The 12721-nt window shown below is 40.3% G+C and overlaps 2 protein-coding genes across 2 annotated transcripts in view; one reads left to right on the top strand and one right to left on the bottom strand.

Annotated features, from left to right (window-relative positions):
* Positions 1-633: 633 nt before the first annotated feature.
* On the top strand, positions 634-3124 carry LOC128300568 (protein yellow). The gene is made up of 4 exons (XM_053036681.1): positions 634-1013; positions 1842-1948; positions 2034-2287; positions 2355-3124. The coding sequence occupies exons 1-4, from the start codon at positions 775-777 to the stop codon at positions 3030-3032; spliced, it is 1278 nt and encodes a 425-aa protein (XP_052892641.1). The 5' UTR covers positions 634-774; the 3' UTR covers positions 3033-3124.
* A 2179-nt stretch (positions 3125-5303) lies between these two features.
* Positions 5304-12721, bottom strand: part of LOC128300259 (succinate dehydrogenase assembly factor 3, mitochondrial) — a 32074-nt gene continuing 24656 nt past the window's right edge. Inside the window, exon 4 of the mRNA XM_053036262.1 lies at positions 5304-5349. The gene's annotated coding sequence lies outside the window, so the exon portion shown is untranslated. The remainder of the gene's footprint in view (positions 5350-12721) is intronic.

Raw genomic sequence — 12721 nt, 5'->3', positions numbered from 1 at the left:
GCTCCAACCTAAGTTTATAATTTAGAAGATCGCGGTTGTTCGCGATCGTGATCGTTCGTCACGTAAAGACAAGTAATCTTATGCAATTCAAGAGGAACTATGCCTCTCGATGTTTTCATCACTAGCCCGCCTTACTTTATCTGTTAAATTGATGCCAGTGCCAGCGAGAAACCGTTGATAATGGTTTACACATATTTTTGTATAGAATTCGATTTAAAAATGTTTTCCCTTCGAATGTGCGTTCCCCGTAACAAGGATAATGATAACCTGATGATGTTAATTATTTTTTTAGCAACAACAATCAGCAACGCTAGGTGGATCGATGGAATTGATTTCAGCTTTAGTACAAACATACAGACTGAGCTTGATTGCCAAATGAAGATCACTAGATAGAGAGAGAAAGAGAGAGAGAGAAAGAGAAAAACGGAAAGAGGAACACAGGGAAAAACACTGCTATGAAACAAAACCGGTACGCGTCGAGGGTTCGTGGATGCCGCGCTGATATAGAGCCCGCTTGGTAGTAGCCGGTTTTACGGGAGCCCCAGCCTCTGCACGCTGTTGATGATCGTTGCTTTTGTCGATGGGATAGGCTTTCTCGTATGCAAACACGCTAGTGCCATCAATTGGCGATTGTTCGTGGTGCTGTCCGGACGCGTCCGCGCGCATTGGTGCTGTTTGTTTGTTGATACATTGGTAGAACAAGCTGTGACGAGCGATCGTTTGGTGCTGTGTATAATAGAAGGGTCGTTCATAAAACAAAACAACCGCTCAGTTATGAAGCTCGGTTCACATAACCTAGTGCTTTCGATTACCGCTCTAGGGGCGCTGTTGCTTCTACCCGATGCGTTTGGTGTAAAGCTTAAGGAAAAGTTCAAGTGGCGCGAGGTATCCTTCGCCTGGCCTTCGGAAGATGTTAAGCAGGAGGCATTAGCTGCCGGAAAATATATCGTACACAACAATCTCCCACTCGGTCTAGAACGCTGGCGAGACAAACTGTTTATCACGGTTCCAAGGTAATATCAAAATAGTTATTTCTTACTTTACCATTCCGAAAAATGGAGTACACTATTAGCTACACTAAATACCAGTTGGTACAAATTACTAGGTGTTAGTGAAAGCATGCGTATCCAATAGAGGAGCGTTCTTTAGTTGTTTTGTGCGTCAATATTTGCGCTTGGTCGGTGATCGATGCTTTCACAATGATTATTCTTATTATGATGATTATTATTCATGTGTCATGTACATGTGTAATTAAATAAATGGTCAAATAGTACAGTTGAACTCATGTACCGTATACGCCCGTACTGGATTCAATTCTCGTCAGGTAATACTAAACTCAAAGAAAGCATATGGAGGCACACCTAGTTTAGCGGTGATCGTAGAGACAACTTCTAGACAGAACAAACGAACAGTGCTGATAAAAAACTGGTTTATTGCACCACCGAGTACTTCCTTCCGTGGGATTGATTTAAAGCCACTGACACTGAAGCATGAATTAAGCTGCTTAACACGTTCAATGTTCTTGAGCGAAACGAAAGGGGTTGTCCTTGAATGGCTGCCTCATTGGAAGAAGGTATAAATGCCAACTGCTTCCTTGCGAAAAAGAAAAATTCCTTGCCCTCATGCACTGCTCAAAATTTACTTTGCAAAGGACACAAAGCATAGTTTCTTACCTTGACGGAAAGAAGCTGTCGATAAGTTTCTGTAATTTATAGAACGCTGTAGATAATTAATTTAACTAGCCTGTTATACATCTTAACCTTAGCCAGTAAAATCTTATTCCTCCTTGCTGGAATAATAATACGAGTATTAATCTTAAAAGTACAACTGTGTACCCATAGATGGAAGTCAGGTGTAGCAGCATCACTGACGTACGTAAACGTGTCCGACGGAATGAGTCCGGATTTGCACCCTTACCCGGGATGGGACGAAAATCTACTCCCTACAGGTAGCGTGAACAGTTTTTAGATAATTACCACACTTTTTTTCCTGTCCAATGTTCCCTACGTACAACTTATCTTACCGGCTTTCAGAACGTAATGGAGCATCAGACGAAGGATCAAGCTATTTGAAGAATAATGCATCCATCATTTCCACCTTCCGCGTTCGTGCCGATGAGTGCGATCGTCTATGGGTTATGGACACCGGGCTTGCAGATATTCTCGGCGATGCTGTTCAATACGCTCCACCTTCGCTTGTACTGTTTGACTTGTATACGGACAAACTAATTCGGCGACACTTTTTCAACAGTACCTTACTCAAGGAAGATTCCTTCTTTGCGAACGTCGTAAGTACCAAACGCGTATCGAACCTACGCGAAGTTGTGTCATGCTCCCAAACTCTTTCATTTGCAGATCATTGACACCGAGCGGGGAGATTGCGACAATGCTCATGCCTACATTCCGGATCTGGGAAGCTATGCGGTGGTCGTGTATTCTCTGGCGGAGGATCGATCGTGGCGCGTTAAGCATAACTTCTTCCACTTCGATCCGCTCGCGGGCGACTATAACATCGGTGGTGTAAACTTCCAATGGACGGACGGTGTGTTTGGTATGGCTGTGGGTAAACGCTTGCAGGACGGTACTAGACCCGTGTACTTCCACGCCTTTTCCAGCACTAAGGAGTTTATGGTATCGAACACGGTGCTGAAAAATGAATCGTACGCACAGAGTCCCCAGGCATACTATGATTACAAGCTTCTGGGTGACCGTGGACCAAACTCGCAATCGTCTGCCGAATTCTATGATTCGGAAACGGGTGTTATTTTCTACACCCAGGTGAACAAGGACGGTGTGGGTTGCTGGAATACGGTCATGCCACTAACCGCGGACACCCAGGGACTGGTTGATTCGGACAGCGATGCGCTTGTGTTTCCGAACGATCTTAAGGTGGATAACGAGGGTACGCTGTGGGTACTGTCCGATCGGTTGCCCATGTTTATTTTTACCAGCTTGGATGCAGAGCAGTACAACTATCGCATTTTGGTGGGAGAAACTCGAGACATTATCAAGGGAACACCGTGTGATAAGTAAGCAGATAAATCTACAGAACACAAAACAGACCAGCACTAAGCGCTCTTTCAGTGAGGCGTTTCTTCACCAATAAAAGTAACGAACATTACGATGTTAAACTGGTTGTAGCATATCCTTCTGTTTTACGCCGAAAGTGGTTGGTTATTGAAATTTTATTCAATGCAACCCTATTTTACCTTCAACAATTGCCTATTGTATGACACGGAGAAATTATATTTAACTCCCTTAAACTCATTGAGTTTTATTTTGAAAGGTTTTCAAAATTTAACGCAATACAACCTACCGGTAGGAATCTATCCAATATGAAAAAGAAATAATTTTATGTTTGAAGTGATAACAGGGTAAAATTTCATGTGGTGGTAATTGTTGCAAATTTCATATTTCTTGGTTCATGAAAGACCATTTCATGTAAAACTTTTACAATCAAAAATTCATTGCTGTATTATTTTGTTTTGATGATCAGCTGTGAGCGATAGCTTATTACGTCACCGGTGAAAGTGCAACTGCACATGTGCAGTTACACTGCTCGGATGCGAAAAGAAGACAACAGAAAGTTACGCGTAATGACGTCACCACCGTGCGCGTGAGAAAGATGAAGCACCAAGAACGAGACAATCCATTTTTCGCTCAAGAAACCTTAAGCGAATCAATGAATAGTTTCCGCAGAAATCATGAAAAGTTTCGACTGGTCGTCAAGAGTGGTGAAAATGAATAATTGCTGTCAGCCAAGATAAGGAAACAGATAAATGACAACAGATGGCGCTAACATCGGAACTAATCTGGCGAGCTCTAGCAGCAGAGATTCGTAGACATTCGTTCGACGCTAGCGCCGCAGTGTTTATTTTTCGTGGCGATTTTTGTTCAACTAGCCCAAAGGCCTTTTCACTGGCAACCCAAAGCTTTGGGTCGGTCGCGTTTTGAGGTGTGTGCCTTGGCTAAAGCGCTTTTTTTAGCTTTTGCTAAATTTAACGAACGGAAATTTAACGAAAGGCAAAAAATAAATTAAGGTGGTGGTGGTGGTCCACGTGTTTATCAGTACTATTTGTGTCCTTTTTACACTACTCTTTGTCCTAGTATTTATTCTTTGGCTTGGAATGTGCTGTTCTGTCGTCCTGCTACTGCCACCACATATCAACTATGTGTGGAGAAAGTGAAGGGAAGACATTATTGTGATATTTGCCAACCTGCTCAGGTCTGTATTTCTGTAAGGAAACTATCGAAGAGACTTCTTACCATGAGTGTTTGCGGTGCTCGTCTGAAGATGATGCTACGGCGATAGGGTGTCAGAAAGATTCTAACGACTGCGTTTTATTCTACGCGCAGCGCGTAAAACTTAAATGTTAATTTGCTACGTTGAAGTCATGGTTTTGGTTCTAGGATGCATCAAAATGTTGCGTAATGGGTGTGCGCAATAATATGTTGAGATTTTTTTAGTTGGTCAAATGGTATTCTTTTGTTGTGTTTTTTTTAATTGTTGTCTTTTTTTAGTGTATTCCTTGTGTTTCGAGTTGTTTGTGTTCTGTTGTGAAATTGTCGATATGGCAAACATAACTGTTTTTGTCAACGGCGTCCCGTGGATTATTGTGGAAGTTGGATCGTTTCTAGAACAACCTTATTAAAGGATACGCTGCTCGGCAAAGACAGGCGATTGAGGAATTTACATCAGCAACCAGGCCAGATGCAGGGTTTTCCCTCGGTCGGAGTTTGAATGAGCACCGCTAGAAACTGAGGAACAGCTAGAGGATTTAGATCAAGGACTACCGGTAGATCCGGAGTACAAACCACAAGTAGAGAAGTTTTTGCGCCGGTAAATTCCTCGCGCAGACGTTAATAATCGTCTGCATCAGACGATTGCTGTTCAGCAAATCCTTTTTCAGAAAACAACACATAACTGAACTCTGTCATTTATTTAATATACTGCAGTTATGGGCACTTGAACAAAAAACAATAGCATTTTGTAGTTGTTGTGGTTTAAGATATAACAATCTCAAAGATAGTTTTATTATGTTCTAGATATTACAATGTAGCGACAAATCAATGGTGCGCTCACGAAATTAGTGCTGCGCTCTGTAAGTAATGTAAATGTGTACATATTTGTGCGCAAAGTTGACACGCATGGTGTGCAGCGTAACGTGACATGTTTGACCAGGAAATACGTAAGACGCTAATATTATTTCCGCTGCTTCGGTTCATCGCCTACCCGACTACCCGACTGAGGACGTCCTTTCAGTCGTCCCGAAAAGTGTGTAGCAGTGACACAAAAGTCAACTGGCCAAACACAGAAGATCAGCACCGTTCGACAGGTCACGGGTGTATCCTTTGCTCGATATACAATGATTGTGTAGTGTTGAAAGGAAATAATTTGTTTAGACATATACGGAAAATAATTTGTCCGCCCATAAGGCTTAACAAAAGGCATCTTATAATCTAGTCTTAAATCTAATAACGCGTCAGAGGAGGAAACAAACTAAACATAGAGGATTATTAGGAGTCATTAATTAGTCGGGCCCGAAAAGCAGATATCGAGATGTTGTAATCGAAATTATAAAAAAGCAGTTAAATGATTTCATAGCTCGCAGAAAATCGATCGACATGGACTGAAATCTACCAATCCAGGCAATTCCATAACCGCTTCGATGGGAACTGAAAAAGCCAAGCCCTTATTTTACACGACACATTAACAGACAACAGTAGAACTTGCGGCTAGAGTCCGTTTGCTGGTCAGCTTCTTCGGCCGCGTCCACCTTTAGGAATTTGGCCACCTGTTTGTAAAAAAGCTCCGGTACGGCGTTCGCGGTTCAAATCACTCATGTTGATAAAATAAAAATGTTTGAACACTACCGATGTAATCGCTAGTGCTTGTGTAGTGTCTTGTTTTTTTTTCGGGAGATACAAACCTAAAGTTCCTTAAAGTTAAAGCAACCGATCCTTTTGTGATATACGTGCCGGTACCGTTCGTTGCCATAATGACCTCGTTGTAATAAGGGCACCGTTTTGTGTTACACGCATAAATGTTTGGAATAGTAAAATAATAAGTAATATACATTAACCCTTCTTCTCCATATCGTCCTATATAACTTATGGCTGGATTTTCATCACAACATCAGCGCACTTGCAATACCATCCAGTTCCTCATATCAAAAACCGGTGCAAAAATGTAATGCTTCACAGGCAAATTTGACGAAGCAAATGCACATGTGTGTGCGCAATATCAAATAATGAGCACGAGCGAGACCGCGTGACGTCGAAGAAGCGAACAGCATGAAAATATCCTTCAGGTTTGAAACAGTCATCGAGCGAGCTTTCGAGTCGGCGGGAGCGCAAGCAGGAGAGCAACAGCGGCTAGAACGAGCACTTTTTATTTCTCTTCAGCAAATGTCAAATTGTTCTCGTCGGTATACGTTTCTTTTATTAAAATTTCCACGATTTTATCAACGCATAATTTTGAATTTATTGCCCATCTTTTTGAAATTTCTCAGACTATATATCACATTTCGTTGTAGTAAATCCATTCTTAATCCTTTGCAGTATTCATTTTGTAATATGTATTGAACTTAAACAGCAAGATCCAAAAGAAACGACACGCTGTAACTATTCCTAAGATTATCCTTGTTGAAGATTCGAACTGGCTTGCTAGTGATTAAGCTATTGAGTTCTCCAAATGTATGGACGGACCATTATGCTTCACTACAGATACTCAGTTACCAGTGAATCAGCATACTCCCGGTGTACAACACGTATGTACTTATCTTTTTGTTTGTTTGCCAATACAGGGTTTGGCGATAGATACGATATGGTGTGCCTAACTTATTGAATCGCGCAAGCGAATAAGATAAACAGTGAGATTAATAGTGAAACATTTGTAAAACATTTTACGGCATCGCAAGAACTGGATATGGAGGTACGCCATATCCTATCTATCGCCAAACCCTGTAAGACAAGGATCTAAGCCCATCCGCCGTATCACTTATGCAACTCATTTTCAACACCTCATTCACCTCACATGTATAAAACATGTGCGAATATTTCGTAGTTATTTTGTAGTATGGGAATCTCTATTCCAAAGATTAATCAAACCTTAAAAAAATATGACTCCCCGGTCATCTGTTGCCAAACTATCATTTCGCTTCGGACCTCCATGTTTTGTAATTAAACATGACATTTATTCATTTATGTGATACATTCGAGTTTTTAAGTACATTTTTATTTAAGTTTTTCTCGCTTTAAGTTGTTGCTTCTGTTCAGAAAATTCATGCCGAATGAACCGAAGCGGCAACGAATCATGGCAACGACATTGTTCTTATTATTGTTGTTATCCAACCTGGCCGAGCTGATTAGACCAGTTGCTCACCGTTGACAGGCTTGGTGCGATCGGTCGGTGTGCGCACGCGCCCTAAGTCAATTTGGGTTATTTTAAAATATAGTTACATACCCAAAGAGAACAATTAGACTTCCAACGGCCAAAATTAAAGAGTGCTCTTTCTAATCGCTGTTGCTCTCCTGCTTCCGCTCTCGCCGAATCGAAAGCTCGCTCGATGACTGTTTCAAACCTGAAGGAGATTCTCATGCTGTTCGCTTCTTCGGCGTCATGCGGTCTCGCTCGTGCTCATTATTGGATATTGCGCGCACACATGTGCATTTTCTTCGTCAAATTTGCCGTGTGAAGGAGTACATTTTTGCACCGGTTGTTGATATGAGGAACTTGATGGTATTGCAAGCGCGCTAATGTTGGGATGAAAATCCAGCATGGCATGATATCAAGAAGAAGGGTTAATGTATATATTTTACTATTCCAAACATTTTTGCGTGTAACACTAAACGGTGCCCTTATTACAAAGAGGTCATTATGGCAACGAATGGTACCGGCACGTATATCACAAAAGGATCGGTTGCTTTAACTTTAAGGAACTGTAGGTTTGCATCTTCCGAAAAAAAAACAAGACACTACACAAGCAACCAACTCCAGTGATTACATCGAAAGTGTTCAAACATTTTTATTTTATCAACATGAGTGATTTGAACCGCGAACGCCGCACCGGTGCTTTTTACAAACAGGTGGCTAAATTCATAAAGGTGGACGCGGCCGAAGAAGCTGACCCGTAAGCCCTAGCCGGAATGGCAAGTTCTACTGTTGGGTGATAATGTGTCGTGTAAAATAAGGGCTTCGCTTTTTCAGTTCCTATCGAAGCGGTTGTGGAATTGCCTGGATTGATGGATTTCGGTCCATGTCGATCGACGAAGGCATCCGTTACTGAGCGCTATCTTACAACGAAACGCACCCAATTTGATGCACGTGCACGTTGAACTTCTGAATACTGCTTCTGCGTTTAATACTTCTGCATGCCAAAGCCGCCTTAACAGACCATAACTTATCCCTCCCAGCAAAAAAAAATCATCTCCAAAGTGTTTACCTGTCCACGGACGGGGGAGCCCACGGTTTCTGACCACGGACGGCACTATCGACTAACTGCAGTCTGTCTCGGATGGCACGGATGGACTCGAGCAATATGCCCCGTACATATCCGTACGTATCCGATGCCTCCCTACTCCATTCGTTTCAGAATGCTGGGAATTGAAGATCTAAAATCACTCCTCTCACATACGCAAGCTATTTTCATCGCTAAGATTCTCCTCAACAAAATATATGCCCCATCCTTACTATCTATATTCATTCCGGCGGGCCTTACCCTATACGGCCAAAATTATCCTTTTCTGCGAGCTATGAAATCATTCAACTGCTTTTTTATCATTTCGATTATAGCATCTCGATATCTGCTTTTCGGGCCCGACTAATTAATGACTCCTTATAATCCTCTATGTTTGTTTCCTCCTCTGACGCGTTATTAGATTTAAGATTAGACTATAAGATTCCTTTTGTGAAGCCTTCTGAGCGGACAAATTATTTTCCGTATATGTCTGAACAAATTATTTCCTCTTAACACTATACAATCATTGTATATCGAGCAAAGGATAAACCCGTGACCTGTCGAACGGTGCTGATCTTCTGTGTTTGACCAGTTTACTTTTGTGTCACTGCTTCACACTGTTCAGGACGACTGAAGTAACGTCCTCAGTCTGGTAGTTGGCGGTCAACTGCAGTGGCGGAAATAACATTGGAATCTTACGTATTTTCTGGCCAAACATAACATGTTACTTTGCGCACAAATATGTACACATTTACATTAGCTGGAGACCACAGCAATAATTTTGTGAACGCACCATTCATCTGTTGCTACATTGTAATATCTAGAACATAATAAAACTATCTTTGAGATTGTCTGAAATATCTTAAACCACAACAACTACAAAATGCAATTGTTTTTTGTTCAAGTTCCCATAGCTGGGGTTTGTTAAATAAATGATAGAGTTCAGTTATGGGCTGTTTTCTGAAAAATGGTTTGCTGAACAACAAATCGACCGCCTGATGCAGATCGGTAGAATATCGTGCCATAAATGTCGTTATGTAGCCTCGCGCTTCGTATTATACCTTCCAAGGATTATTAAGTCTGCGCGAAGAATTTACCGGCGCAAAAACTTCTCTACTTGTGGCTTGTACTCCGAATTTACATTTAGGCCTTGATCAAAATTCTCTAGCTGTTCCTCCGTTTCTAGCCGTGCTAATTCAAAATCCGAACGAGGGAGAAGCCCTTCATCTGGCCTGGTTGATGTTGCAAATTCTTCATTCGCCTGTCTTTGCGAGCAGCGCCTCTTTTAATACGGTTGTTCTAGAAACGATCCATCTTCCACAATAGTCCACGGAACGCCGTTGACAAAAACAGTTTTTATTTCCATTTCGACAATTTCACAACAGAACACAACCAACTCGAAACTCAAGGAATACACTAAAAAAAGACAACAATTGGAAAAAAACCACAATAAAACAATATCATTTGACTAACTAAAAAAATCGCAACATATTATTGCGCACACCCATTACGCAACGTTTTGATGCATCCTCGAACCAAAACCATGACTTCAACGCAGCAGATTAAGATTAAAGTTTCACGCGCTGCGCGTAGAATAAAACGCAGTCGTTAGTAACTCTCTGACACGATATCGCCGTAGCATCATCTTCAGACGAGCGCCGCAAACACTCATGGTAAGAATCCGTTCAATTCCGCTTTCTCTTCAGAAGTTTCCTTACAGAAATACAGACCTGAGCAGGTTGGCAAATATCACAACAATGTCTTCCCTTCACTTTCCCCACACACAGCTGATATGTGGTAGCAGTAGCAGGACGACAGAACAGCACATTCCAAGCCAAGAAATAAATGCTAGGGCGAAGAGTAGAGTAAAAAGGACAAATAGTACTGATAAACACGTGTACCACCACCACCACCACCTTATTTTATTTTTTTGCCTTTCGCTAAATTTCCGTTCGTTAAATTTTGCAAAAGCTAAAAAAAGCGCTTTAGCCAAGCCACAAACCGTAAAACGCGTCCGAGTTGAGGTCAAACCTGCTTCCTTTGGAACATAATCAAGACCGAAACGCGACGTCTAAAAACGGTCGCGATTAGTTCCAAGTTTTGGGTCGGGCGACCTTTTGGGATACTTATGTGACTTACGTGACGTTAGAATATTATTTGTAGTAACCAATATCACGAACCTTTTACCGAAACGTAAAGATTATTAATACTATTACATGATGCAATAAGTCACAACCAGGATAAGGTGACTTTTCACTGTTTGGAGCAGAAAATGTCTTCAAACGAATGACATTTGAATTGTACCTTAGGTTAAACTTTCTTTAGTTACAAGCTATACGGCGTGGTCGTCCCTTTTGAATAAAAGAAAGCCACAACCGTTGTTAATGTCAGCAAGCAGTGTAAAGAATCTCAGTGTTTGCTAAATCATCGAGTCATTGAAGATAACCGATGCTTAGTCTTTCCCCAGATTTTAATAAACTAGGCCAGGCTATCTTTTTACGACGCAGTGTAAAACTAATGATAATTTTCTACTTGTTTGGGATTACAACCTGGCAAGAGGACTTGTCCTGCGATTGCTCTCTTGCTTTGACTTAACTTACCCACAGCTGCATAGGTATTCTAGCGCATAGGGGTGCAACGAAAGCTAGATTTTCTACCGTGCAGACCGTCGTCGTTATCACTTAAGCTTTTACTGTTACGTGTTAAGAAAGATTTTATTCCTTTTACAGGATACACGTCTTACTTGATCACCGGTTAGAATGGAAGAGAGCGATAAGCCGATAACCAATAAGCCGAGAAAAAAATATTGAATTGAATAAATCATTTAAAGTAGTGGTAAATTCGACTAATCAGGTTCTACAACCGTTATTCTCTCTGTTCTCTCGCCGCCTAAATAAACTATAATTAAATCGACACATCTCCAGAAAGTACCTTTTAAACATAATTTCTTAATAGTCATTAGTGAATTAATTAATATTTAGCCTACATAAGCCATATTCTACTTGTTCTTTTTCTAAATGTGTGTCATATAGCACTGTGTTAGTTGGTTTTTTTTGCATGTGTAGTTACCTTCTATCGTCTATCGTTCATTTTACGTATGGAAATCTGTTATGCTCAAATCACCAAAGGTTGTCAAAAAATGGTTTTAAAATTGAAAGTTTGCAACAATTTAGTCGTAAACAAACTAATATAACAATTTGCAGTCTTGAAACAATAAACTGGTCGAAAAGCTAATTGTTCCATCCTATTCCATTCCATGCCAAGGCGCATAAATTTGACATTCAAACTGAACATTGATCATTTTCTTATATTGCCCCTGTTCATACTTCAGAAAAGGTGAAAGCTGAGCATCTTTCAACCGACTGTTGTTGTTTTTTTCTTCTTCACACTGTTTTTGCCATTTTGTTTCATCACAATCCATCACTGTTTCATTCATTTACGATAGTGTAATAAAACGATTCACTACATATCTCGTTTAGCCATTCTTGCAGGGTTTGGATTGTAAAGTGAGCAAATCAGTAGTTCTACAAGCTGATCGATGTACATTGAACCTTTTGGTTGTAACAACAGCTCAAGAAAGAGCAGGAATAATGCAAGGACAACGTTTAATTGAACATCGGAGAGAAGCTTCAAATTTATGTTCGTTTATGTTATTTATGAATGTTCGCATCGAAGTTGATTCAAACATCGATCAAACACTACAATATGTCATCGAAAAGAGTTTAAAGCGTTCTTTTTAAAGATACATTCGTATCCGTGGTAAAAACGATAAAGCTCATTATAAATATAAACACCTTAGAATATATTGATGTTTAGAAATCATTTGTTTAAACAATGAAACATGCAACGAAATTATAAAAATACATTCCTGTTTCTGCACACAATAATGAGATAATTTCTTTGATAGTCAATTACCCGCTAAGGATAATTTCTTTTAAAAATAATTTTGATAATTAATAGTTCAGGGCTCGCAATTAATAGTTCTGGAGCAGCTCAGATAAATGCTACTAGAATACATTGTACACCTCATTCTTTTTTGGTGTAAAACAAATCAACAATCAACAAATTTGACTATTTCAAACTCATACAAATTAAAATGAATCATAAATACAGCATCCATTGGAACGAAAAATTGCTGGTAGTGGATTTTGTAGCGTTACTTTATAGTTTACTCATGTTGACAAATATATTGTATGAACTTTGCGAACATTAGTTCGAAGTGGAATGAACAATTTCATTTTTCATTCAAATTGTATGGAAACG

The sequence above is a fragment of the Anopheles moucheti genome, chromosome 3 (genome assembly GCF_943734755.1).
Source record: "Anopheles moucheti chromosome 3, idAnoMoucSN_F20_07, whole genome shotgun sequence".
NCBI classification, from domain to species: Eukaryota; Metazoa; Arthropoda; class Insecta; order Diptera; family Culicidae; genus Anopheles; species Anopheles moucheti.
This window is presented reverse-complemented; position numbering and strand designations above follow the sequence as displayed.